The sequence below is a fragment of the Elephas maximus genome, chromosome 3 (genome assembly GCF_024166365.1).
Source record: "Elephas maximus indicus isolate mEleMax1 chromosome 3, mEleMax1 primary haplotype, whole genome shotgun sequence".
NCBI classification, from domain to species: domain Eukaryota; kingdom Metazoa; phylum Chordata; class Mammalia; order Proboscidea; family Elephantidae; genus Elephas; species Elephas maximus.
The window spans coordinates 7654465-7681861 of NC_064821.1; the positions used below are offsets into that span (position 1 = coordinate 7654465).

At 49.2% G+C, this 27397-nt stretch overlaps 1 protein-coding gene across 2 annotated transcripts; it reads right to left on the minus strand.

Moving 5' to 3' along the window:
• Window positions 1–89: 89 nt before the first annotated feature.
• Window positions 90–20586, minus strand: MYDGF (myeloid derived growth factor). 2 transcript variants are annotated; one of them, XM_049876474.1, is made up of 6 exons: window positions 20379–20586; window positions 18530–18580; window positions 9747–9808; window positions 3887–3968; window positions 3250–3322; window positions 90–2776 (listed from the first exon to the last, which is right to left on the minus strand). In XM_049876474.1, the coding sequence occupies exons 1-6, from the start codon at window positions 20553–20555 to the stop codon at window positions 2697–2699; spliced, it is 525 nt and encodes a 174-aa protein (XP_049732431.1). In that variant the 5' UTR covers window positions 20556–20586; the 3' UTR covers window positions 90–2696. The 2 variants fall into 2 exon arrangements, with proteins under 2 accessions (XP_049732431.1, XP_049732432.1); XM_049876475.1 differs by lacking the exon at window positions 18530–18580.
• Window positions 20587–27397: the final 6811 nt, after the last annotated feature.

Sequence of the window (27397 nt, forward strand, 5' to 3'; positions counted from 1 at the left end):
TACCAGAGTTACACTGGTGGGGGGAGGTGGCGAGGACTGTTCTGTGGTCCTGCTGGGTGTCCCAGCCTGCCCACCCACCCACCCTGTGTGCCTGGTCATGGCGGGGGATTTGAGGGCCGTAGGTGGTCCTGGGCCGAAGGCAGAGAACAGAGTCCTGGGGCTGCTGTAATTACGTACCCCAAAGGGGGTGGCTTTAAAGAACAGAAATGTACTGTCTCACAGTTGTGGAGGCTGGGAGTTTGAATTCAGGGTGCCAGCAGGACCACACTCTCTCTGAAGGCTACGGGAGAGGGCCCTTCCTTGTTTCTTCCAGCTTCTGGTGATAGCCAGCAATTCTTGGTGTCCCTTGGCTCTGAGGCCAGAAGCCTGGAATCAAGGTGTCAGCAGGGCCGTGCTCTCTGAAGGCTCTAGGGCAGGGTCCTTCCTTGTTTCTTCCAGCTTCTGGTGTCCCCAGGCGTTCCTTGGCTTGTAGCCACATCACTCCAATCTGCCTCCATCTTTACATGGCCACCTTCCCCCATGTCTCTGTCTCTCTCCCCCTCTTTTATGAGACATCAGTCATATTGGCTTAGGATCCACCCTACTCCAGTCCCTGGGTGGTGCAAACGGTTAACATGCTCAGCTGCTAACCAAAAGGCTGGAGGTTTGAGTCCGCCCAGAGGCTCCTTGGAAGAAACGCCTGGCAATTGACTTCTAAAAAATCTGCCAACAAAAACCCCTTGGAGCGCACTTCTACCGACACACATGGGGTCACCACGAGTTGGAGCTCACTTGTAGGCAAATGGTTTACTGGTACTCCAGCGTGACCTCATGTTAACCTAACTGATGACATCCGCAAAGACCTCATTTCCAAACAAAGTCTCATTCACCGTTACCGGGGTTAAGTCTTCGGCATATCTTTTGGGGGAGATACTGTTCAACCCACAACAGCTGCCTCCATAAACAAGTGGCAGCTGTTGCTGAGTGTCCTCGATTCTGACTCACAGCCACCCCGTGTGACAGAATAGAACTGCCCCATAGGGTCTCCTAGGCCATCGTCTTTATGGGAGATCACCAGGTCTTTCTCTCGCAGAGCTGCTGGCGGGTTTGAACCGTCAATCTTTTGGTTACCAGCCGAGTGCTTAACCATCACGCCACCAGGGCTCCTTGAGTGGGGCTACTGTGGTGATAATTAGCGAAGGCTCCTCATTAAAGCCAGGCTGGCGGAAGCCAAGGGAGAAGGCTGTGGCTTCTCCTCTCTGCCTGCTTGCCAGGTGACACAGCCAGAGAGGTGAGGCCGAGGATCTAACCTGGGCTCAGACTCTGGGCCCTTATGAGTGGCTGGGATGGTTTTTGTTTTATTTATTTTTTGTTTGCATATAGGAGCCTTCTTCTTAAATCCCCAAAGAAAGTGTTTGATCTTGGTTCAGATCACTGTGCCAAAATACGGCATCGAAAAAAATAACCAAAACCCAGCCCCTGGGGTGCAAGAGTGGGTCTGCTCTCCTGCTCAGTAACGGAGTTGTGAGCAGGCAGAAAGTCCCCGGGTGGTGCAAGCAGTTAACGTGCTCCGCTGCTAACTGAAAGGTTGGAGATTCGAGTCTGCCCAGGGGCAGCTCAGAAGAAAGGCCTGGCCATCTACTTCTAAAAAATCATCCATGGAAAACCCCACGGAGCTCAGTTCTATCTGACACACGTGGGGTCGCCATGAGTCGGGGTTGACAGCAACTGATGGTGGTGGTGGGCCAGGGACGGGCAGTGGGGACCAAAGGGGACAGGGCCCAGGAGACTGTGGTGGATGCTTCGAGTTGTGGCGAGGCACGTTCTCCCATCTCTGATAGGGAATGCCACGGCAGCCCCCAAGTGCCCTCCCTCTGTGGCGCCTGGGGGCACTTTGAGGGCCATGAACTCCGAGCAGACAGCGAGCGCGTGCCTGGCACCCAGGGCTGCACAGAAGCAAGTTCAAGTTCATGGCCACCACCTCGGCAGGACTGCCATTTCTGCCTGGAGAAGTCCTGTCAGGGATCACTGCCCTCTGGCTGTGCAGCACCCCTGTTCTTTCGGCTGCAGTGGGCACGCGTGCCTTCCCTCCAAGCCCCTCACCCCAGGGGCCCCCTGCCCTGGCCGCAGCGAAGGGGCCACTGCCCCAAGAGCCTCCAGCTTTACACATCCTAGCTGGAAGGCCACCAGCCCCAGAGGCTACATATTTATGGTTACTTTTCAACCCTGCCTTATTTATCTAAATACCAAAGAATGTTGCATTTCTTCCCAGTCAATCTGAGAGGTGGTCCCCTGGGTGAGTTGTAAGAAAAACATCCTGGAAGCGAATGAGGGCTGTGGGCCCCATGATGGTCAGGGTGATGTGGGGCTGTTCTCCTAGGGAGCATCCCCGAGCTCTTGCGGGGCACACAAGACAGCTCCAGAAAAGCTGTGACACCCAACCTCCTCAAGCCTCAATGCCCTTCCTGGTAAGAAGGACAAGCAGCCGAGTCTCAGACGGGGATTCCTGTTTGGGAAGCACAGAGGAGGGGCAGGTGGGGAAGGTTCTGGAGAGCCTGGAAGGGGCCTGGCAGGTCCTCTGGCCTCTTGGTCCTTTGAGTTTGGTCCCAGTGCCTCAGTGCTGCATGAATCCCTCCAGACAGGGCAGAAAGCTGAGTATCCCCAGGAAATGAGGAATGCGCCAGTCCTCCAGGCCCTTGCCTCCTCAGAGTTGATGGTCACAGCTCGCTGTGGGATGCCTTGGCCACAATCACCAGCTTGGAAAGTTCAGCTTTGAAGGCCCCAGGCCTGTGGGCCACTGCAACAGAAGAGACACATTGTCTGGCTCCAGGCACTCCCAAACCGTTAGACTCCTGCACCTACTGTGTGGGGTGAGGCCACAGAAGGGAATGGGCAAGGAGGAGCGGAGCAGTCTCAGCAGAAGACGCCAACAGTTAAAGGCCCCCGGCACTGAGTCTTATGGGTGAAGGACAGAATAAAGGCTCTAGGCACTGAGAGTCTTACAGGTGAGGACATAACAAAGGCCCCAGGCACTACAGTCTTATGAGTGAGGGATAAGAGGCCTGCCAAGCCCAAAATATTTACTCTCTGGCCCTTTCCAGGGAAAGTTTGCAGACCCTTGGTCTATAATCCAGAGCAGCCCTATGACAGCCTCCCCTCACTGAACAGCCCCACAGTCCCCTCTGATGGGGGTGCTGTTATCGCTCTCTCTCCTACCACCCTCTCTGCTCAAGTAACTGAGCTCCACCTCTGGGGTCCACCTTTACGTACCTGTTGTTTTGGTCACTTCAAATTCCTCATTTTTCAGGGGAACGTCGCTTTCTCTTTCAGACGCAGCTTTAGACTAAAACGTAACAAGTGAGAACTATAAGACAGCCATTCTAATCAGGAAGGAACATGAGTGTGTTTGCTTTTCGGAGAACACAGACAAGACCCATGCTCTTTTACTAAGAAAAGGTGAATGTTATTTTCTGAAGCACATAAAAGAGAATCCAATAGAAGCTGCTTCATTCATCTTACGAGACTGTCGGCAAGCTTAAACTTCATGTCTCCACTACAAATTTTTGTTGTTGCTGTTGGGTGCTGTCGAGTGGATTCCAACTCATGGCGGCCCCATGTGACTGAGCAGAACTGCCCCATAGGGTTTTCTAGGTTGTAATCTTTACGGGAGCAGATCGCCAGGCCTTTTACTCCTACGGAGCCGCCGGGTGTGTCTGAACCCCCAACCTTTCAGTTAGCAACAAAGCCCTTCACTGTTTGCACCACCAGAGTTCCTCCTACAAATCCTAACAGGAAGATATTGAATTCAATTTTTTAAAATTTTAGTAATAACTATAGAAATGATACAACCATGGCAGTCTCTTACACGCACTTTTTAAAAACCGGGATTTACATCGCCGGTACTCACATAAGCCATGCCGTATTCGATCTGGGCGCCCCGCACCTCTGCCTTGAACTGGGTGAAGTAGAGGTAGGATTTCCCCTGAGGTCTGCAAAGACAGGACGGAAAAGGGGTTCGGGCCAGGGCCAGTGGGCTGGGGTCAGCGCTGGGGCCTGGGCCTGACACGGGGCTACTTTCGGCTGTTTTGATGCCTGCTTCTCAGAGCCAGACCATTTTTTCCAAGTGGGGCTGACTCTGGGAGGGACAGACAGGGCCCCCTCCACATCGTCCCCTCCTTCCTCTTTGCCAAAATGTTCTGGCTTGTTTCTTGAAAGTCTCTTTTCCCTTCTGAGTTGTGATCCCTGTGTTCATTTCCTGAGTATTTTTTTGTTGTTACTGTGGTAAAATACATATGAAGTTTGCCACTGAGTGGTTTTTAAGTGCACAATTTAGTGGCATTACTTACGTTTACTGTGTTGTGGAACCATCACCGCTATCTATTTCCAAAACGTTTTCATCACCCCAAACAGAAGCTCAGCACCCCAGAAACTGTAAAAATGGCATGGAAGGTGGTGCCTGACCTCCTCTAACCCCAGATCTACAGTTCAAGGCTGACTCCTATAAGGTGGAGGCCACGTAAGCCTCCTCTCTCCACCGTCTTTACCACCTTTGACACCAACTGTCCTTCCCACGGCACTCTCCACCTCTCCGCTGGGTTTGATAATTCATCGCGACTGCTGCACAGAACCCACAGACCACACTTACAATTATGGGGTTTATGAGGGAAGTGACAGGTTACAATTCGGGCTCAGGGACACTCAGGATACAGTTCTTCCATCAGGACAGCCTCTTCCCAGCCATGCTTGCAGGCACCTCTCCCCTGGCCCTAGGCCTCTGCCCAAAGGCACCCAGCTTTCTCTCTCCATGGGCCAGGGAGCCCACCTTGCCATCTCCTGCTGCCAGGTCAATGCTGCCTCTTCTCACTGTCTTCAGGGTTACAGCTTGCTCTCCGTCTCCTGGTTCCAGGAGCTTCTAAGCACAGAGATCCCAGGTCCAAAGGACGTGCTGGCTCCTGGCTGTTCTTCCTCGGTGGTGGTGGGGTCTTCTCTCTCCTGCCTCTGGGGTGGCTCATTTCAAGCCCAGCGGGATGGCAAAACTGACCAATCCCTTCAGTGGGCCACAATTACCCTATCACATAGTCCCACCCTATCAGTTGGGTAGGAGTCACAAGACCATGGCTAGAAAGGCCACACCCAAAAGTAATCTATTGCACCCCCCTCCCTATGTCCCCTCCTGCAGCCCCTGGCGACCACTGACCCACTTTGTGTCCTGACTATTGTTGTTAGGTGCTGTCAAGTCAGTTCAGACTCATAGCAACCCTGTGTACCACAGAGTGAAACACTGCCCAGTCCTGTGCCAGGCCCACAAGCATTGCTGTGCTTAAGCCCATTGTTGTAGTCATTGTGTCAATCCATCTGGTTGAGGGTCTTCCTCTTTTTCACTGACCCTTTACCAAGCATGTCCTTCTCCAGCTGATGGAAGGTTAGAATGCAATGGGTATGTCTGTGGTTTGAAAAGCCCCATCTGGCTGCCTGCAGAGAACAGATCGTGTGCAGCAGGGAGCCGGAAGGCCCTGAGGCAGAGGTGCAGGTATGGAGGGGCAGTGGGAGGGAGGGAGGTGGTGGCCGTGGGAGGCCCAGCTGGTGGGACAAGGAGGGGCCCAGGCCCTCCAGGATTATTCTCTAAGCCCCAGTCACTATCCTGGGCCTGGTTTAATGGAAGGTCAGTCCCCATCTGAGAGTCTGGAGGCCCATTGAGGTTGGACCTCCTCTCAGATGGGAGTCCCTGGGTGGTGCAAATAATTAATGCACTCGGCGGCTACTGTCTTAGTTACCTAGTGCTGCTAAAACAGAAATACCACAAGTGGGCGGCCTTAACAAACAGAAATTTTTCTCACAGTTTAGGAGCTGGAAGTCTGAGTTCAGGGTGCCGGGTCTAGGGGAAGGCTTTCTCTCTGTTGGCTCTGGAAGAAGGTCCTTGTCTCTTCTGAGCTTCTGCTACTGGACGATCTTTACGTGGCTTGGCATCTCTCTTCCTCCATCTCTGCTTCTCTTGCTTGCTTGTTTAATCTCTTTTATATCTCAAAAGAGATGGACTCACGATACACCGTACATTAATCCCGTCTCATTGGCACAGCAAAGACAACCCTATTTCCAAATGGGATTATAACCACAGGCATAAACCCAAACCAAACCCACTACCATCGAGTTGATTCCAACTCATAGTGACCCTATAGGACAGGGTAGAACTGTTCTACAGGGTTTCCGAGGAGTGGCTGGTGGATCTGAGCTGCCAGCCTTTTGGTTAGCAGCCGAACGCTTAACCATTGCGCCACCAGGGCTCCAGCACAGGCATAGAAGGTTAGGATTTACAACACAGATTTTCTGGAGACAATTCAATCCGTAACAGCCACTAACTAAAAGGCTGGAGGTACAAGTCCCACCCAGAGGTGCCTTGCAAGAAAGTTCTGACAATCCACTTCGGAAGAGTCAGCCACTGAAAACCCCACGGAGCACAGTTCTACCCTGACACACGTGGGGTCGCTGTGAGTTGGTGTTGACCTGACGGCGACTGGTTCTGGTTCCTCTCAACCACATGGTGGCCTGTGTCCAGCAGAGCTTTCGGGCCACACAGGTCCTCCGGGAGCCGCCGGGAGGGTCCGACATGAGGCTGCAGGCAAAGGCCCTGTCGGTGCCCCACCTCGATGCTGTCGGAGAGCTGGTGCTCAGGCGCCCCGGGAGAGGTGGCGGCTTGCAGACCGGACGGAGGGTGCCCTGTTATTTCCCCGTAATCACCTGCAAAGTCGGACACATGGATGGCCCTGGGCAGAGGACCCCCACAGCCTCCTGGCCCTGGCCTCTCCAGTGCTGCTCTCTGAGCCCAGGGAAGCCGGCACCGACAGGGTCTTCTCTCAGCAGGGCTGGAGACGGCACTCCCCTGGTCTTCGCCTGCCACCGACAGAGTGGGTAACGATCTCCCCTCAAACTTCCTGCTGTCTATGAAGCATCGTGCAGAAGACCGTGGGATGCCTGTGAGCACCATGAAAATGCCTGGCGTCCTTTGGCTCCGCGCTGTCAGGCCTGCTCTCTCGTTGCCCCCCTGCCTGAGTTTGTTCCCTGTGTGAACCTGGTTCCCTGAGGGGCCACGGCTTGGACTTCTTCTGTGTCCCCCGAAGTGCCTGTACTAAGTGGTGTCAGGCGTACAATCAATATTCCAGAAATATTTATTGCATGGGTCGATTTGTTCTAGAGCTGCCAACCCAGGGGATCTGATGAATTTCTGGAACCCTCCCCCAGACCTCTCATTCATTCACTCACCCACTCATTCATTTACTCATTGATTCACTCAGTCACCCACTCATTTGTTTATTCATTCCTCTCTCTCACTCACTTGCACACTTATTCACCTATTCACTTACTCACTGATTCACTCATTCATTTACTGATTGATTCATTCGTTCACTCACCCACTCATTGATTCATTCACTCACACTCACTCATTCATTCACTCACACACTTATTCACTCATTCCCACCTTCCCTGAGTCCCCATTTGTTTATCAAGCCCTGCTTCAGACACTGGGATTCCGGGAACAGCTGCATGTGGCCACAAGATGAAGCCTGGGAACAATGAATGACTGGGGGTGACGTGAGGGGTGGGATGGGGTAGGTCTCAGGAGCTTGGAAGGGCAGGCCTGGATAGTAGGACCTGAGGAGCCCGGAGTGGGGCAGGTGTATGTGGCAGGGCCTGAGGGGGCTGGTGGCAGGCGTGGACAGTGGGTCCCACTGTGTGAATGTGTGCATCATCCTCACACAAGGACAGACCCCAGACAGACATTAGAGAGTGGCCCAGGGCCCTTGTGGGCAGCTGCTGCATGTGTTTGCCATTTTGGGGAGACAGAGTGGCCAACTTTCACCTGATTCTCAGAGGTCTGTGACCCGCAAAAAGCTAAGAACCAGCAGGTTTTGCTCAAAGCGAACACTCTGGTGACAGAACCACCTGAAGGCAGGCAGGCTCCAGGCAGCTTTGGGGGAGTGTGCTGGGCTCCCGCAGGCCCGCCAGGCCCTCGCCTTGCAGGACACAACCCCCAGGGACGCCTCATGCCGCAGCCTCCTCTGGACCTCCGTGCCTCCAATCCCCCGTCTCCCCCAGCCCTGCCTTCACGTATCTCACTTGTCACTGTCCCCTGCTCCTCCCAGTGACAACCTGGCACCGTCACCACCCAGCTGCCCAAGGCTGACCCGGGACTTTGCCCTGGCTCCTGCTTCCCTCTGCCTTCCCCCCTCAGCGTGATCACTCGCTGACCCCTTGACAGTGACCTCATTGCTAACAGCTCTCAACCTGGGTGTCCTCCTCCATCCCCAGAGCCACGACCTGTGTGCAGACAACCACAACAGCCCCCTGATGGGCCTCCCCACCTCTGATCTGCCATTTCCAGCTGCTTCTCCACAGGCCAGCCGGAGCAACCTGACCATGGCACATCCATGTTTAATGCCCTTTGGTGACAATGGTATATTAAAAAACCCATTGCTGTTGAGTCAAGTTCCACTCATAGTAATCCTACAGGACAGAGCAGAGCTGCCCCATAGGGTTCCCAAGGAGCAGCCGGTGGATCTGAACTGCCTATCTTTTGGTTAGCGGCCGAATGCTTCACCGCTGGGCTTCCAGAGCTCCCGTGGCCTGTTCTTCAGCCATAAAAAGAAGTGAAGCACTGACACTGCTATAACGTAGGTAGGCCTTGGAAGCGTTACACTGAGTGGAAGAAAGATGCCAGACACAAAAGGTCTTCTATGAATACGTTTATACGAAATGTTCAGAACAGGCAGATCCAGACAGACAGAAAGTAGATTAGTGGTTGCTTAAGGCTTGGGGGCGTCCCAGTGGTGCAGTGGTTACAAGCTACGGCTGCTAACCAGAGGATCGGCAGTTACAATCCAACAGCTGCTCCCTGGAAACCCTACGCGGCAGTTCTACCCTGTCCTACAGGGTCGCTGTGAGTTAGAATCCACTCAAAGGCAACGTGTTTTTCAGGTTTTTAAGGCTTAGAGAAATGCGCCCTGGTGGCACAATGGTTAAATGCTCAGCTGCTAACCAAAACTCTGGCAGTTCAAACCCACCCAGCGGCTCCGCAGGAGAAAAGACCTGGTTCCCATAAAGCCCAGAAAATCCCATAGGGTAGTTCTAGTCTGTTACATGGGGTCGCTATGAGTTGGAATCAACTCGCGACAACATAGGCTTGGCGGCAGCAGAGAAAGGGGAGTGACCACCAGTGGGCATGAGAGGTTACTTTTTGCGAAGATGGAATGTTCTGGAACTAGTGGTGATGGGTGCATAACTCTATGAATATATAAAAACCACTGAAATGTTCACTTTAAAAGGGTGAATTTTATCTTAGTTAAGAAAGAAAAGTCCTTTGGTGACTTGGTGCTGCCAGACGGTGGGGTCCACCTCGCTGTGAGACACTGGGCCCCTCCCTGACTGGCTGGCCCCCTCTCTGGCCTCTCTTGCTGTGTGGTCTGGCCTCTGAGCTCCTTCTCCTTCTTTGAACATGGAGTGCTGACCTGGCAGTACCTGCAGCCTGAGACAGTCTTCTCCAACCTTCTCCATCTCCTCTCAGCCTTGGTGCCGATGTGCTTTCTAGGGGAGCCCTCCCTGGTTGTCCCCCTCCCCGGAGCCCCCAGGATAGCACAGAGCCTGCTTGCCTGCCTGCGCTGCTGGCCTGTCCATCTTGCCTCCCTGGTGCTGGGGTACCACGCAGCCAGGCCACACACAGGCCAAGGCCAGCTGCAGCTGAGGGGAGACCCCTCCATCACGGGGTCGCCGCTCACCTCCAGATGGTGCAGGTGAAATGCTGATGATCTTCGCTGGTCCCCAGGCTCATCTGCCACTGCTGGGGAGAGAAGAAGAGCACGGGTCAGTCCAGGACACAGCTCGCCGCGCCAGGCTTTCTCAGCGAGTTTACAGGCTATTTCTAATTCCCCAAGATGAGCAAACTGTTCGGTCTGCTGTGGCTGGGTCCAGCCACCCACGCCCAGGCCTGGCACACCAAGGCCCTCAGACACACATTCCAGAACACACTGCACCAAAAAACAAAAAAACAAATAATCCAGCTGCCTTTGAGATGGTGCTGACTCGTGGCAACCCCATATGTGCAGAGCAGAACTGCTCTGTAGGGTTTTCAAGGTTGTGACCTTTCAGGTGTAGATTGCCAGGCCTTTCTTCTGAGGCGTCTCTGGGTGGGTTTGAACTGCCAACCTTTGGGTTAGTAGTCAAGCGCTTAACCATTCACACCACCCAGGGACTCCGCAAAACACAGTGCTACCTACCAGACTTCTAATTTTCAAAAGCCTTGAAAAACCTGGCCAAACAAGAATGGGAAACCACTGCTGTGTTCTACCAGGTGGCCTGAGGCATCTGTGGGTTTTGCTAGTAAAGTGACAGTTTAAAGTAATCTCCCAGGAGTAATAATGGGCACAGACAACTGGGATTCTCAGTACAACACGGGGGCTTTTTCATTAACAGAAACATGGCCATCTTTATGTTAATTATAATGGGAGTCAATGGTCACTTAGATGTGTTTTGCCTTCGAGCACAAATGCGGGAAGCAATCATACTTGCAGGATAAGGGACAGCAACTCAGCATCCTGCCTCCCCCTCCCCATGTAAAAACACCTGCCCGCAGCTCCGAAGTCCGAAGCCTCTGCGCACCCAGAAATGGTTTCATCTTGTAAAATACCTTCAGGACCATTTTCTAGAGCTCTTATTGAAGTTCTTGAAGAGGAGGCAAATACTTAAACGTTTTTTAAAAATGTATGTTGACAATGAAACACTACACATCAATAAAGAACAATGATGAATCCATGAAACATTTCATAACATGGAGAAATCTGGAAGACATTATGCTGAGTGGAATTAGTCAGCTGCAAAAGGACAAATATTGTATAAGACCACTATTATAAGAACTGGAGAAATAGCTTAAACAGAGAAGAAAATATTCTTTGATGGTTACGAGACAGGGGAGGGAGGGAGGGAGAGAGCCTTTCACTGGTTAGATAGTAGAAAAGTATTATTTTAGGTGAAGGGAAAGACAACACACAATGCAGGAGAGGTCGACACAACCGGACTAAACCCAAAGCAAAGAAGTTTCCTGAATAAACTGAATGCTTCGAAGGCCAGCGTAGCAGGGGTGGGGGTTTGGGGACCATGGTTTCAGGGGACATCTAGGTCAACTGGCATAATAAAATCTATTAAGAAAACATTCTGCATCCCACTTCGGTGAGTGGTGTCTGGGGTCTTAAACATTAGCAAGGGGCCATTTAAGATGCATCAATTGGCCTCAACCCACCTGGATCAAAGGAGAATGAAGAACACCAAGGACACAAGGTAATTATGAGCCCAAGAGACAAAAAGGGCCACATAAACCAGAGACTACATCAGCCTGAGACCAGAAGAGCTAGACGGTGCCCAGCTACAACCGATGACTGCCCTGACAGGGAACACAACAGAGAATCCCTGAAGGAGCAGGAGAGCAGTGGGATACAGACCTCAAATTCTCATAAAAAGACCAGACTTAATGGTCTGACTGAGACTAGAAGGACCCCAGTGGTCATTGCCCCCAGACCTCCTGTTAGCCCAGGACAGGAACCATTCCCAAAGCCAACTCTTCAGACAGGGATTGGACTGGACAATGGGACAGAAAATGATGCTGGTGAAGAGTGACCTTCTTGAATCAAGTAGACACTTGAGACTAGGTTGGCATCTCCTATCTGGAGGGGAGATGAGAGGGCAGAGGGGTTTAGAAGCTGGTGGAATGGACATGGAAAGAGAGAGTGGAGGGAAGGAGGGGGCTGTCTCATTAGGCGGAGAGCAATTAGGAGTATATAGCAAGGTGTATATAGATTTTTGTATGAGAGACTGACTTGATTTGTAGACTTTCACTTAAAGCACAATAAAAAAGAAAACGTCCTGCATCCTACTTTGGAGAGTGGCGTCTGGGTCTTAAACGCTAGCAAGCAGCCATCTAAGATGCATCGATTGGTCTCAACCCACCTGGAGCAAGGAAGAACGAAGAACACCAAAGACACAAGGTAATTATGAGCCCAAGAGACAGAACGGGCCACATAAACCAGAGACTACAACAGCCTGCAGCCACAAGAACTAGATGGTGCCCGGCCACAACCGATGACTGTCCTGACAGGGAACTCAAGAGAGAACCCCCGAGGGGGCAGGAGAGCTGTGGGATGCAGACTCCAAATTCCCGTAAAAAGAGCAGACTTAATGGTCAGACTGGGACTAGAAGGACCCCGGAGGCCATGGTACCCAGACCTTCTGTTACCCCAAGACAGGAACCATTCCCAAAGCCAACTCTTCAGACAGGGATTGGACTGGAATATGGGATGGAAAATGATACTGGTGAAGAACGAGCTTCTTGGATCAAGTAGACACATGAGACTATGTTGGCATCTCCTGTCTGGAGGGGAGATGACAGGGCAGAGGGAGCCAGAAGCTGCCCGAATGGACACGAGGAGAGAGAGTGGAGGGAAGGACTATGCTGTCTCATTAGGGTGAGAGCAATTAGGAGTGTATAGCAAGGTGTATGTAAATTTTTGTATGAGAGACTGACCTGATTTGTAAAGTTTCACTTAAAGCACAATAATAATTAATCTAAAAAAAAAAAAATGTATGTTGACAACACAGGGACTCAGACAGATGACACTTATACACCAGTGCTCCCAACAGCACTATTCACAATGGCCAAAAGAGAGAAACAGCCCAAGTGTCCATCAGCTGATGACGGAGAAACACAGTGTGGTCCGTCCACACAATGGAATACTATTCAGCCAGAAAAAGCAAAGAAATTCTGGTACATGCTACGACATGGATGAACCTTGAAAACATTATGCTAGCAAAAAAGGGCAGACACAAAAGGACAAATATTGTATGATCCTTCTTCTCTGAATTAAGTGTACAGAGCAGGGCCACTGCTCATCTGTCAGTTTGTCATACTGTGGTGGCTCGCGTGTTGCTGTGACGCGAGAAGCTACACCACTGGTACGTCAAATACCAGCAGGGTCCCAGCAATCCCACTCTGAGGTATATAACAAATAAGAGTTGTCACACAAATAGACACATGCACACCCATGTTCACTGTGGCATTATTCACCATGGCAAAGAGATGGCAACAACCTAAGTGCCCATCAACAGATGAATGGATGAACAAACTGGGGCATGTACACACAATGGAATACTATGCAACGTTAAAGAATAGTGACCAATCCGCAAAACATCTCACAGATAAACTTGGAAGCATTATGCTGAGTGAAATAAAGTCAATCACAAAAGGACAAATACTGTATGAGACCACTATTATAAAGGAACAAAAAGAGAATTACATATGGAAAAAAAAAAAAAAACACAACTTGATTTGATGATTACCAGGGATGGAAGGTGCAGGAAAAAATATCAAATAGATAGAAGACGCGTGTTAACTTTGGTGACAGGAAAGGCAAGACACAATATGGGGGAAGTCAGCACAACACGACCAAGGCATGGGTCGACACTGAAAAGAATGCAAGAACGAAGGGCAACAGTAATAACTTCTATAGCACAGACAATCCTTCAGCAATAGTATTAACAGACACTAATTTGCGAAGGAGCCCTGGTGGCACAGCGGTTCAACATTTGGCTGCTAACTGAAAGGGTGGTAGTTCAAATCCACCAGCCGCTCACGGGAGAAAGATGTGGCAGTCTGCTTCAGTAAAGATTAACAGTCTTGGAAACCCCATGGGGCAGTTTTACTCTGCCCTATAGGGTCACTATGAGTCGGCACTGACTCAACAGCAGTGTTTTTTTTTTTAATTTGCCAGTGGACACTTAGCTAGCTAGATCTGAGAAGAGGTGTGGGTGGGTGTAAAGGAGCACACCCGCCTGTACATATAGGTTTGGTGGTGGATATTTCTACATACATCAGTTGTAGCTGCTACCTATATATCAGTATAGACAATAGAGCACACAAGGGGCACAGTCAGGGCAACTTCTTGGACACAGCCAAACACCTTGCTGGACAAAGTTCCTGGGCTCGAAGACAAAGCACCACAGGCTAGCTAACCAATGCAAATAGATCCCCACATCTGAATCAGAATAAAACTCAAATTTGCTTCCAAAAAAAAATTACCAGCAAGGTAACCCATGGTGGACAGACTTCAGTGAAACTCCCAGCCTAAGACAGACTAGGAAGAAAGAACTGGCAAATTACTTCTAAAAAAAACTGGCCAATGACAAACCTTATGAGTAGCAGCAGAACACTGTCTGGTAGAGTGGCAGAAGATGAGCCCCTCAGGTTAGAAGCCACTCAAAATATGACTGGGAAGGGCTGCCTCCCCAAAGCAGAGTTGGCCTTAATGACGTGGATGGAGTCAGGCTTTTGGGATCTTCATTTGCTGATGTGGCACGACTCAAAATGAGAAGAAACCGCTGTAAAGATCCATTAGTAACTGCAATGTGAAATATATAAAGTATGAATCTAGGAAAATTGGAAGTCATCAAAAATGAAATGCAAAGCATAAAGAATGATATCCAGGGCATTAGTGAGCTGAAATGGGCTGGTACTGGCCATTCTGAATTGGACAATCATACAGTCAGTATGATGGGAATGACAAATTGAAGGTGAACAGCGTCACATTCTTCGTCAAAAAGAACATTTCAAGATCTATCCTTAAGTATAACACTGCCAGTAATAGGATACTATCCATATGCTTACTAGGAAGACTGGAGCCCTGGTGGCTCAGTGGTTAACAGCTACAGCTACCAGCCAAAAGGCTGGCAGTTCAAATCCACCAGCCATTCCTTGGAAACGCTATTGGGGCAATTCTACTCTGTCCTATAGGGTCACTAAAAGTTGGAATCAACTCGACAGCAATGGGTTACAAGGAAGGCCAGTTAATATGACTATTATTCAAATTTACGTACCAACCACCAATGCCAAAGATGAAACAATCAAAGATCTTTACCAACTTCTGCAGTCTCAAACTGATCAAACTTAAAATCAAGATGTAATGTTAATTAGCGATGACTGGAAAGAGAAAGTTGGAAACAAACAAGAAGGATCAGTAGTTGGAAAATACGGCCTTGGTGATAGAAATGATGCCGGAGATTGCATGACAGAATTTTGCAAGGCCAACGACTTATTCACTGAAGCTACCTTTTTTCAACAAAATAAATGGCAACTGTATATGTGGATCTCGCCAGATGGAATATACAGGCCTCAAACTGGCTACGCCTGTGGACAGAGACGATGGAAAAGCTCAATATTATCCATCAGAACAAGGCCAGGGGCCGACTGCGGAACAGACCATTAACTGCTCATATGCAAGTTCAAGTTGAAGCTGAAAAAAATTAAAACAAGTTAGTGAGAGCCAAAGTATGACCATGAGTGTATCCCACCTGAATTTAGAGACCCTCTCAAGAACAGATTTGACGCACTGAACACTAATGACTGAAGACCAGATGAGTTGTGGGATGACATCAAGGACATTGTACATGAAGAAAGCAAGAGACCATTAAAAAAGCAGGAAAGAAAGAACAGACCAAAATGGATGTCAAAAGAGACTTTGAAATTTGCTCTCGAACATCGAGTAGCTAAAGCGAATGGAAGAAACAAATAAAAGAGCTGAACAGAAGATTTATTTCAAAGGGCAACTTGAGAAGACAAAGTAAAGTATTACAATGACACGTGCAAACACCTGGAGTTTGAAAACCAAAAGGGAAAAACACACTCGGCATTTACAAGCTGAAAGAACTGAAGAAAAAATGCAAACCTCGAGTTGCAATATTGAAGGATTCTATGGGCAAAATACTAAACAATGCAGGAAGCATCAAAAGAAAATGGAAGGAATCCATAGTCACTGCACCGAAAAGAACTGGTTGATGTTCACCCATTTCAGGAGGCAGCATATGACCACAAACCGATGGTACTGAAGGACGAAGTCCAGGCTGCGCTGAAGGCACTGGCGAAAAACAAGGGTCCAGGACTTGACAGAGTACCAATTGAGATGTTTCAACAAACGGATGCAGCGCTGGAGGTGCCCACTCGTCTATGCCAAGAAATTTGGAAGACAGCTACCTGGCCAACCAAATGAACTAAAAGAGATCCACAGCTGTGCCCATTCCAAAGAAAGGTGATCTAAAAGAACGTGGAAATTATTGAATAACATCACTAATATCACGTGCAAGTAAAATTTCACTGAAGATAATTCAAAAACGGTTGCAGCAGTATATCGACAGGGAGCTGCCAGTTAATTCAAGCCAGATTCAGAAGAGGACGTGGAACGAGGGGTGTCATAACGCATCTTGGTGGAAAGCAGAGAACACCAGAAAGATGTTACCTGTGTTTTATTGACTATGCAAAGGCATTCAACTCTGTGGAACATTATAAATTATGGTGAACACTGCGAAGAATGGGAATTCTAGAACCCTTCATTGTGCTCATGAGAAATCTGTACATAGACCAAGAGGCAGTCGTTCAAACAGAACAAGGGGATGCTGCGTGGTTTAAAATCAGGAAAGGTGTGCGTCAGGGTTGTATTCTTTCAGCATACCTATTCAATCTGTATGCTGAGCAGATAATCCGAGAAGCTGGACTATATGAAGAAGAACGGGGCATTGGGATTGGAGGAAGACATATTAACAACCTGCGTTACGCAGATGACACAAACTTCCTTGCTGAAAGTGAAGAGGACTTGAAGCACTTACTGATGAAGATCAAAGACCACAGCCTTCAGTATGGATTACACCTCAACATAAAGAAAACAAAAATCCTCACAACTGGACCAATGAGCAACATCATGATGAACGGAGAAAAAAATTGAAGTTGTCAAGGATTTCATTGTACTTGGATCCACAATCAACAGCCGTGGAAGCAGCAGTCAAGAAATCAAAAGACGCACTGCATTGGGCAAATCTGCTGCAAAGGACCTCTTCCAAGTGTTGAAGAGCAAAGACGTCAGTCATCCTGAAGACTAAGGTGCACCTGACCCAAGCCATGGTATTTTCAATCGCATCATATGCATGTGAAAGCTGGACAATGAATAAGGAAGACCGAAGAAGAGTTGACGCCTTTGAGTTGTGGTGTTGGCGAAGAATATTGAATATACCATGGACTGCCAGAAGACCGAACAAATCTGTCTTGGACGAAGTGAGGCCAGAATGCTCCTTAGAGGCAAGGATGGCGAGACCACGTCTTACACACTTTGGACATATTATCAGTTGGGATGAGTCCCTGGAGAAGGACATCATGCTTGGCAAAGTACAGGGTCAGTAGAAGAGGAAGACCCTCAACGAGGTGGACTGACACAGTGGCTGCAACAATGAGCTCAAGCATAACAACGATTGTGAGGATGGCGCAGGGCCAGGCAGTGTTTCGTTCTGTTGTGCACAGGGTCGCTATGAGTCGGAACCGACTCGATGGCACCTAACAACAACAAGAACATGATTTTTTATTAATTAATGCATAGTGAAATGTACTCATTTTAGCATAAATATTTGTGAGTTTTGACAAATGCAAACAGTCACGTATCCACAGCCAAAAGCAAGGTAGAGAGGAGACCTATACTCCATAAGGTTTTCAATGGTGGAGTTTTTGGAAGTAGGTTGCCAGGCTTTTCTTCTGTGGTGCCTCTGGATGGACTCAAACTTCCCACCTTTCAGTTAGCAGGAGAGCATATTAACCATTTGCACCATCTGGCTGACTAATAACCAAAAAACCCCAAAGCAGTTGCCATTGAATTGATTCTGACTCATGGCAACCCCAGGTGTGTCGGAGTAGAACTGTGCTCCACGGGGACTTTTCCCCCATTGGGCTTTCGATGGCTGACTCTTTGGAATTAATCACCAGACTAATACAACACCTCTATAAAGGCTCCCACCACCCATCTGGCAGCTTTTTGTCCTGTGGTGGCTTGCGTGTTGCCGTGATGACGGAAGCTATGCCACTGGTATGTGAAACACCAGAAGGGTCACTTACGGTAGACAGGTTTCCGTAGAATCTGCAGACTAAGACAGACTATGAAGAAAAGCCTGGCGATCTACTTCTGAAAAATACGCCAATGAAAACCTTATGGATCACAACAGAACACTGTCCAACTTGCTTTGGGCACATCAACAGGAGGGGTCAATTGATGGAGGTGGACATGATGTTTGGTGAAGCAGCGGGCCATCGAGGGTGAGGGACCCTCGGTGAGCTGGGCGGGCACGAGGGCAGCAACGATGGGCTCAGGCACCGCAAAGTTGAGGAGAACGATGCAGGACCAGTAAACATTTTGTTCTCTTGTATTACAGGGTCACTATGAGTCAGAGCTGAGGCAGAGGGCGCATGAGAGTCCTCTTATCCGTCCCTCTGGCCACACGTTTGCTCACTGGGGGAGCGGGGTGGCGGCGGGGAGGGTGAGTAGACACTATAATCTCTATTTAAATCGAGCGCCCTCTCTTTTTCTGGTTAAGCAAGAATAGTTCATTGAGTGTATGTTAATGAACGGGTGACCCAGCCCCACCGTCACCTGGAGTGTCTCTGTGTGAAGGTGGATATATGTCTGAACTTTGGTTTGGAATAACTCACCTCATTGGTCCCTCCTTGAGAAGCGTAGGTGAACGTGCAGGTAAATCTGTCCTAGAGAAGGGAGGGAAAAAGAAAGGCTTGGTAGGCGGTGATGCTCAGGGCCCAGGGCCCCAGGACTCCTGAGACCCTGATCTGTCCTAGAGAAGGGAGGGAAAAAGAGAGGCTTGGTAGGCGGTGATGCTCAGGGCCCGGGGCCCCAGGACTCCTGAGACCCTGATCTGTCCTAGAGAAGGGAGGGAAAAAGAGAGGCTTGGTAGGCGGTGATGCTCAGGGCCCAGGGCCTCAGGACTCCTGAGACCCTGAGCATGATGTTGCAGTCAAGCAAGACCCCCCCTTTTGAGCACTTATACTCAGGTGAACAGAGGGGGACCGTGATTCCTCTGGCTGACGTTCCTGGAGACCAGTCCTGCGAGGCCTGCCGGTGGCTGCAGGCCTCAAACTCCCCTGCCCGTGTCCCTGCCAGTGAACCCCAGAAGAAACAACCCATGTGGCACCTGGGGAATAAAGAACAGGAAGGGAGAGGTCACCCTAGAGCAACCACCCGTCTAGGAACACAGGCTCTGGAAGCAGGGACACCTGGGGGCCTCCCTCTGCTCTGCCAATGGACTCTGGGAAAGTGAAAACCTCTCTGAGCCTCCGTTTACATATCCGTAAAATGAGTCCTGGAATCCCCGGGTGGTACAAATGGTTAGCGAACTTGGCTGCTAACCAAAAGGTTGGAGATTTGAGTCCGCTCACAGGAAGAAAGGCCTGGCAATCTACTTCCAAAAAATCAGGCAGTTCTACTCTGACACATACGCGGTTGCTCTGAGGTGGAGTCAACTGGACACCAACTGGTTTTTAACTGGTAAAATGGGCCTGACATATAAACCATTGAGCATGATACCCGGGTATAAGGAAGTACGCAACACACAGTAGCTAGCGGTACCATTTTACCAGCAGGGAAACAGCAACTGAGAAAGGAAGTGATTTCTCCAACAAGTCCGGGCTAGAGCCAGGCCTGCTGACTGCAGGTAAACCGCTCTTCTGAGCACTGACGCCACCTCGAGGAAAAAGGCAAGGTATTTTGTGCAAGGGAAGGAGGAAGCAACGTCCGTCCACTTCCTCCCTGATCTGAGCTGCAGGGGGACGGACCTGTGGCCCAACGGTTACGTGCTCTGCTGCTAAACGAAAGGTTGGTGGTTTGAACCCACCCGACCGCTCTGAAATCTCGTATAAAGATTAGAAAAACAAAGAAAAAAAAAAAAAAACCCACTGCTGTCCAGTTGATTCTGACTCATAGCGACCCTATAGGACAGAGTAGAACTGCCCCACAGGGTTTCCAAGGAGCAGCTGGTGGATTCGAACCGCCCATCTTTTGGTTGGCTGCCGAGCTCGCAACCACTGTGCCACCTTACAGCCTAGGAAGCCCTATGGGGCAGTTTTACTCTGTTCTATAGGATTGCTATAAGTCGGAACCCACTGCACACACAATACACAACGAGAGAACACACAACAAGAGGGCCTGGAGGGAAATCCTCGAAGCCTCCCAGCTCGTCGGCCGGCTCCCATCGTTCCCCACCGCTGGGTCTGCCTAGCCTTCCACGGGCCGCGGACTTGCCTGGCCCCCTAGTCTTGGGGATTGCTCTGGTGGGACATTGGGCTGGTGAGGGGTGACCCACGCCTTGGAAACGGCCCTGTAGGTGGGACAGGAACTGAGGCTGGTGGCCCCGCCCCCTCCCCATCGGGAGGCCCCGCCTCCTGAAAGACCGCGCTCCCTCCTCAGGCCCCGCCCCAAGGCCTGCACCCCTTCCCGAGACCCGCCCCCGGCAGCCATCACTCAGTTTCCCCGGGAGGCGGCGGTACGTACCCCAGGGCCCGCGCTGTGGGAGAAGGAGTGTACGACGCCGCCGGGCCGCACGTCAAACGCCACCGTTGTGGGCTCGGACACCGCCTCGACCGGCCTCAGCGCCACGGCCGCCAGCAGCAGAGCGCCCCACATGCTCGCTCCTGCGCTACCGTTCCTCCTTCCCCTGGGCGCCGCCATCTTGGGAACGGGTCGACTAGACAAGGGCGGCGGACGGGGCGCGGCTAGGGACACGTGGGGCGTTCAGCGGAGGCCACGTCGGCGCCCGGGACACGTGACCTGGGGCCGCCCCGCCTCCTCCGCCCGCCTGGGTGGCCATCTTGGGGGCGGGGCTAGGAAGAGGCGCCCTTACTGGCGGGAAAGCCACGGAGGGTCGGTGCCCTGGGCTCAGGACCCGGTGTACCCCCAGTTGCTAGTTGTGGGGTTGACCCTACAGCTCTTCCAGTGAATAAGTGCAGAATGAATGAGGGAAAAAGAAGATCATCCCTAGGGAAGCACCTCATATGCAAGATCCTTGGATGGATGCTAAAATTTAGTGGGAGAAAGCGTGATGAATAACAGGATATTTGCAAAGCTTCAGAGTGTTTCCTCCCAAGATACTTATTATTTGTTGTTGGGTGCCGTTGAGTGGATTCCGACTCTTTGTGATCCGATCCCGTGTGGCAGGGTAGAACTCCCCATAGGGTTTCCTAGGCTGTAATTTTTAAGGAATCACATCACAAGGTCTTTCTCTCAGGAGCCGATGGATGCTTTTGGACGGCCAGCCTTTCGGTTAGCAGCGGAGCACTTAACCATTGCGCCACCAGGGCTCCTACTTATCAGTTACAAAGAGGAAAACAGTGAGCTTAGAGGAGAAGCTGGACAGACATCACCTTAGCCCGGTGAGCAAAGTTAATGTCACTCACGATGAAAGATATCACCATCCCATGCCTCCTGGTCCAGTGCACCACGGAGGACCCAACATCACCTCTGTGATACCTGCTGCCGCCGTGGAGTCGATTCTGACTCATAGTGACCCTATAGGCCAGAGTAGAACTGGCCCATAGGGTTTCCAAGGAGCGGCTGGCTGGTGGACTCAAACTGCCAACCTTCTGGTTAGCAGAGGAACTCTCAACCACTCTGCCACCAGGGCTCCCCACCTGTGTGATAGACTTGCCACAAATACATAACCTTAATCTAGTACCGGTACTAGTTGCCGTCCAGTCGACTCCAACTCATAGTGACCCTATGTGTGTCAGAGTAGAACTGTGCTCTATAGGGTTTTCAGTGACTGATTTTTCAGCAGATAGCCAGGCCTTTCTTCTGAGGTGCCTCTGGGTAGACTTGAACCTACAACCTTTTGGAAAGCCTAGTACATTAACCACACCACGCAGGAACCAGTTTTATTTTACAGTGGATTATATACGTTTCTTCTCGATGCACCAATTCTAAGCATTCGTTTTGTTTGTTAGTGTGCAGCAATTCAGTGTTTTTTCAACCAGTATAATGGTCTTTCTATTAGTGACACCTCTGGTTCCTGTTCTGATCCAGTCACTCTTTAAATCTGCAGTGGGCATTATGGCCCCAGAATCCTGGCTGAGCTTCTGATAAAACACACTGAGATCTGCAACATATTTTGATTTGCAACATTGATGACAAGGGACTGATTTCCTTCCTATATAAAGAGCACCTTTAATCAATGAGGCCAACAGGTCAAAAGAAAGGTTGGCAAAGGACATGAACAACTGATTGGTGGAAAATAGGTAAAAGATGCTTAACCTCACACGTAAGAGAAATATGAGTTCAGATTACAGTGAGATGTCATGTTTCACCCACAAGACTGGCAAAGAAAGACTCTTGATAACTCTGCTCTGGTGGGAGTGTAAATTGGGGTGGTCTCGTTGGAGGGCAATTTGCCAATATTCTTTAAAAATGAATATGCCTTTTGATAAATCTAGAAATTTATGAACCCATATGCCTAAAGCATGTACAGGCTATTGACTGTAGTATCATTTAAAGCAGGGGTTGCCCCCTTATGACCTGTAGGCCAAATTGGCCCTTTGCCTGTTTTTGTAAATAAAGTTTTATTGGAACACAGAAATGCTCTACAAAGGCAGAATAGAGTAGTTGTGACACAGACGGGCTCACAAAGCCTAATATATTTATCCTCTGACCCTTTACAGCCATGATTTAAACCAACAAAAAGTCCAGAATAACTTATGTACCCACTGCTAGGGGAGTGGTGAAATAAATTACAGTACATTCACATAGTGGAATCGAATGCAAGCATTAAAAATAAGGTAAATGTAGTGCAGAAATACAGTATGGACTGCCAGAAGAATGGACAAATCTGTCTTGGAGGAAATACAGCCAGAATGCTCCTTAGAAGTGAGGATAGCGAGACTTTATCTCACTTACTTTGGACATACTATCAGGAGGGACCAGTCCCTGGAGAAGGACATCATGCTTGGTAAAGTACAGGGTCAGCAGAAGAGAGGAAGACCCTCATCAAGATGGATTGACTCACTGTCTGCAACAATGGCTCAAACATAGCAACAATTGTGAGAATGATGCAGGACCAGGCAATGTTTGCTTCTGTTATACATGGGGTCAGTAGGAGTTGGAATCAACTCGACGGCACCTGACAACAACAGTGCAATAATGTGGTACAATCCCCAGGATATATTAAGTCAAACATCGACGTACAGAGAGACTAAGTGAGCAGAGCTTAATCACACGCAGTGTAACAACCCCTGCACGAAAGATCCAAAAAATCAAGCAAAACAGAAGCAGATAACAATCCAGGAACCCTGAACATCGGTGAAAAAAGTCTAAGGCCTGAACCACACACCTACTGGAAAGAATAAGAAAAGCAGTGAAAAAGGAGTAACGCGGAATGGTGGAGCTAAGCCATCCATCCCAACCTGCCACGGCTAATGTAGCACAAAGCAGTGACCTTGGGTGAAGAAAACAGCAAGGCAACTTCACAAATTGCCCAAAAGGGATAGAGAACCCCTATAGACACACATGGAAAGAAACAGAGACAGCGAGGGTGCCAGATCCAGAACCGGAGGTACTCAGGAGCAGCAGCCCTTGACCTCGGGACAGATACAGCGAGACTGAGCAAACATCCACTTGCCATTCCTTCCTTCCTTCCCCTGCCCAGGAGGAGGTGGAGGTAGAGTAACTATGTGAACTTCCCCCTCCTACCACCCATACCTCCCCCCGCCAAAACCATCAAGGGAGAAGCACACGCCCCCACTCACCCACCACATCTACCACTTTGGCCGCCCCACCTGCACGGACAGCACCATTCCCGCAACTGAGCCACCAAACTGAAGACAGACAGAGGGACTTAAAAGACGTAACAAAGGAAACTATAAAGCACTGCTGCAAGAAACCAAGAGAGACCTACGTAAGTGGGAAAACATACCATGCTCATGGATAGGTAGACTTCACATTGTGAAAATGTCAGTACTACCCAAAGTGATATACAGGTTTAATGCAATCCTGATCCAAAACCCAATGGCATTCTTCACTGGGAAGGAAAACTAATCACTAACTTTACATGGGAGGGAAAGGTGCCCCAATAAGTAAAGCCTTATTAAAAAAGAACAAAGTAGGAGGCCCCACACCACCTGATCTTAGAACTTACGATACAGCCACGGTAGTCAAAACAGCCTGGTACTGGCACAACAACAGACAACGTAGACCAATGGGACAGAATTGAGAACCCAGACATAGATCCATCCACCTATGGGCAGCTGATCTTTGACAAAGGAACAAAGGTTATTGAATGGGGAAGAGGCAGTCTCTTCAAAAAATGGTGCTGGCAAAATTGGATATCTATCTGCAGAAACATGAAACAGGATCCATACCTCACACTATTCACAAAAAGTAACTCAAAATGGACCAAAGACTTAAATATAAAACCATAAAGATTATGGAGGAAAAACTGGGAACAATGGCATAAATAGATTACCAAGCACAACTAGAAATGTACACAGTAAAGAAAATGAACTAGATAAATGGGGCCTCCTAAAGATTAAATACTTATGCTCAACAAAAGACTTCTCCAAAAGAGTAAAAAAGAACCTACGGATTGGGGAAAAAAAATTGGCTGTGACATATCTGACATGGGTCTAATCTCTAAAATTTATAGAAAACGTCAAAACCTCAACAACAACAAAAGACGAATAATCCAATTAAAAAATGAGCAAAGGACGTGAACAGACGCTTCACCAAAGAAGACATTCAGGCTGGTAACAAACAGAAGAAATGCTCAGGATCATTAGCTGTTAACACAGAGTCGTTAGAGAGATGCAAATCAAAACTACAATGAGATACCATCTTACCCTGACATTATTGGCACTAATCAAAAAACCAGAAAATAAGAAATGTTAGCGAGGATGTGGGGAGACTGGAACTCTTATACACAGCCGGTGGGAATGTAAAATGGTACAGCCATACTGGAAATCGGTATGGTGGTTCCTCAAAAACCCGGAAATAGAAACACCATACAATCTAGCAGTCCCATTCCTAGGTGTATACCCTAAAGAAATTAGAGCTGTGACACAAGTAGACACGTGCACACCCATGTTCACTGCAGCATTATTCACAGTAGCAAAAATGTGGAAGCAACCTAAGTGCCCATTAACAACGATGGATTAACAAACTGGGGTACACGCACACAGTGGCATACTACGCAATGATAAAGAACGCATCCACAGAACATCTCACAATATAGATGAATCTGGAGGGCATGATGCTGAGGGAAATGAGTCAATCACAAAAAGACAAATATTGTATGAGACCACTTTTATAAAGTAACAACAAAACGTTTACACACAGGAAAAGGAAAAAAAAAAAAAAAAGGCCCTTTGATGGTTACCAGGGATTGGGGTGAGGGTGTGATTACCAGAGAGATAGGAGACACAAGTTAATATTGGTGAAAGGAAAGGTAATACACAACGTGGGAGAAGTCAGCACAATATGACCAAGGCAAGAGAGGACACTGAGAGGAACGCAGGAATAAAGGACAGCCATGGTAACTACTATGAGTCGGAATCGACGGCAGCAGGTGTGGTTATGGTAACTACTAGAAGCCCTGGGGGTGCTGTGCTTAAGAACTTGGCTACTAACCAGCAGGCCAGCAGTTCCAATCCACGAGCCACTCCTTGGAAACTCTGTGGGGCAGTTCTACTCTGTCCTATGGAGTCACCATGAGTCAGAATCAATGGCAAGGGGTTTGTTTTTTTGGTATGGGAACTACTGTAGCATGGACAATCCTGCAGTAATAGTCTTCACAAACAATCATCTACAAATGGATGTATAGATAGACATGCCAAGAGGTGAGGGACGGGGTACGGGAACACACCCACCAGCAGATTCAGGTTCGGAGGTAGAAATTTCTAAATACATGACTGCAGTTGCTGCTCGTGTATCAATATAGACGATAGAGCACACAAGGGGCACAGTCGGGGAAACCTCTTAGACATAACCAAACACCTCAAGGGATGAAACCCCCAGGCTCGACGGCAAAGGACCATAGACTCAGGACATCTGTACCAGTCGCCATATCACAGCTCATAAAGACAATGTCCGATACCCTACTTTGGTGAGTAGCGTCTGGGGTCTTAAAAGCTTGCAAGTGGCCATCTAAGATACAACTATCGGTCTCTTCTAGCCCGGAGGAAAGAAGAGGGAAAAATATTAAAGACCTAAGGGAGAAATTAGTCCAAACATGAACCACAGCCTCCACAACCCTGAGACCAGAAGAACTAGATGGCGTCCAGCTGCCACTACCAACCGCTGTGACTGGGATCACAACAGAAGGTCCCAGACAGAGCCAGAGAAAAATGTAGAACAAATGATCAAGTTCACTATCAAGACCAGACTTACTGGTCTGACAGACTGGAGGAACCCCTGAGGCTATGGCCCCCTGGACACTGACTCAGACTTGAAGCTACCCTCTACGTTCACCTTTCAGCCGAAGATTAGGCAGGCCTATAAGACACACAATCACACACGTGAATAACGTGCGTCTTAGATCAATCAAATATTTGAGATCAAATGGGCAACATGTACCCAGGAACAAAGACGAGAAGGCTGGAGGGGACAGGAACACTGGACAAATGGACACAGTGAGCCTGAAATAGAAGGGGAAAGGGGGAGAGTGCTGACCCAAGGCAGGATCGCAGCCAATGCCTTCAACAATTTGTGTAAATTTTTGAATGAGAAACTAATTCGCTCTGTAAACTTCCATCTAAACCACAATTAAAAAAAAAATCAAGGTTTAGATTAATATACATAGAGTGTCCACAGCCTGTCATTTAGTCTGTTGTATTGTGGGGGCAGTATTCTTCAAAATCAAAAATAAATACGCCTTTTGATAATTCTGGGAGTTTATCCTATAAACTCATACCTATTTATGGCAGTACCATTTACACCAGGGTTTGGCCAGTTACGGTTGGTGGGCCATAGCATGTTGCTGTCATGCTGGAAGCTGTGCCATGAGTATTTGAAATACCAGCAGGATCCCCGGAGCTTCCAGACTCAGACAGACTGCGAAGAAAGGCCAGGCGCTCTCCTTCTGCAAATCGGCCAGTGAAAGCCCTATGGGTCACAGTAGAACACTCGGATATAATGCTGGAAGATGAGCCCCTCAAAGCACGTCGTGGCCGTAGTAGTGGACTAGAGCAGACCAACGATCGTGGAGATGGCACAGGACTGGGCAGCGTTTGGTTTTGACGTCAGGTCACCGTGAGTCAGAGATGACTCAGCAGCGATTAGCAACCACCAGTGTGTGGGTATATGTGCACAGGGGCTCCTGGAAAAATCTGCAGGAAACGGGGGAGGGGGGATGGCCGCTACCTCTGTGGAGGGAGGAGTCTCTCCCCACTATATCCTAGAAACCCTTTTGCACTCTGAGGTTTGTTTTTTAAGTCCATTAAAAAAAAAACCTTGCAAGCAGCCATCCAAGTTCCTACAATTGGTCTCTATTCGCCTGGAGCAGAGGAAGGAGAGGCAGGAATGGGAGGGGG

Coding starts and splice junctions, on each gene's coding strand:
- MYDGF (XM_049876474.1), bottom strand. CDS start 20,555: ATGGCGGCGCCCAGGGGAAGGAGGAACGGTAGCGCAGGAGCGAGCATG. Junction 9,809..18,529: donor CTCAAGGAGGGACCAATGAG/GTGAGTTATTCC, acceptor TTCTCTCCCCAG/CAGTGGCAGATGAGCCTGGG. Junction 3,323..3,886: donor TCGAATACGGCATGGCTTAT/GTGAGTACCGGC, acceptor GTTACGTTTTAG/TCTAAAGCTGCGTCTGAAAG.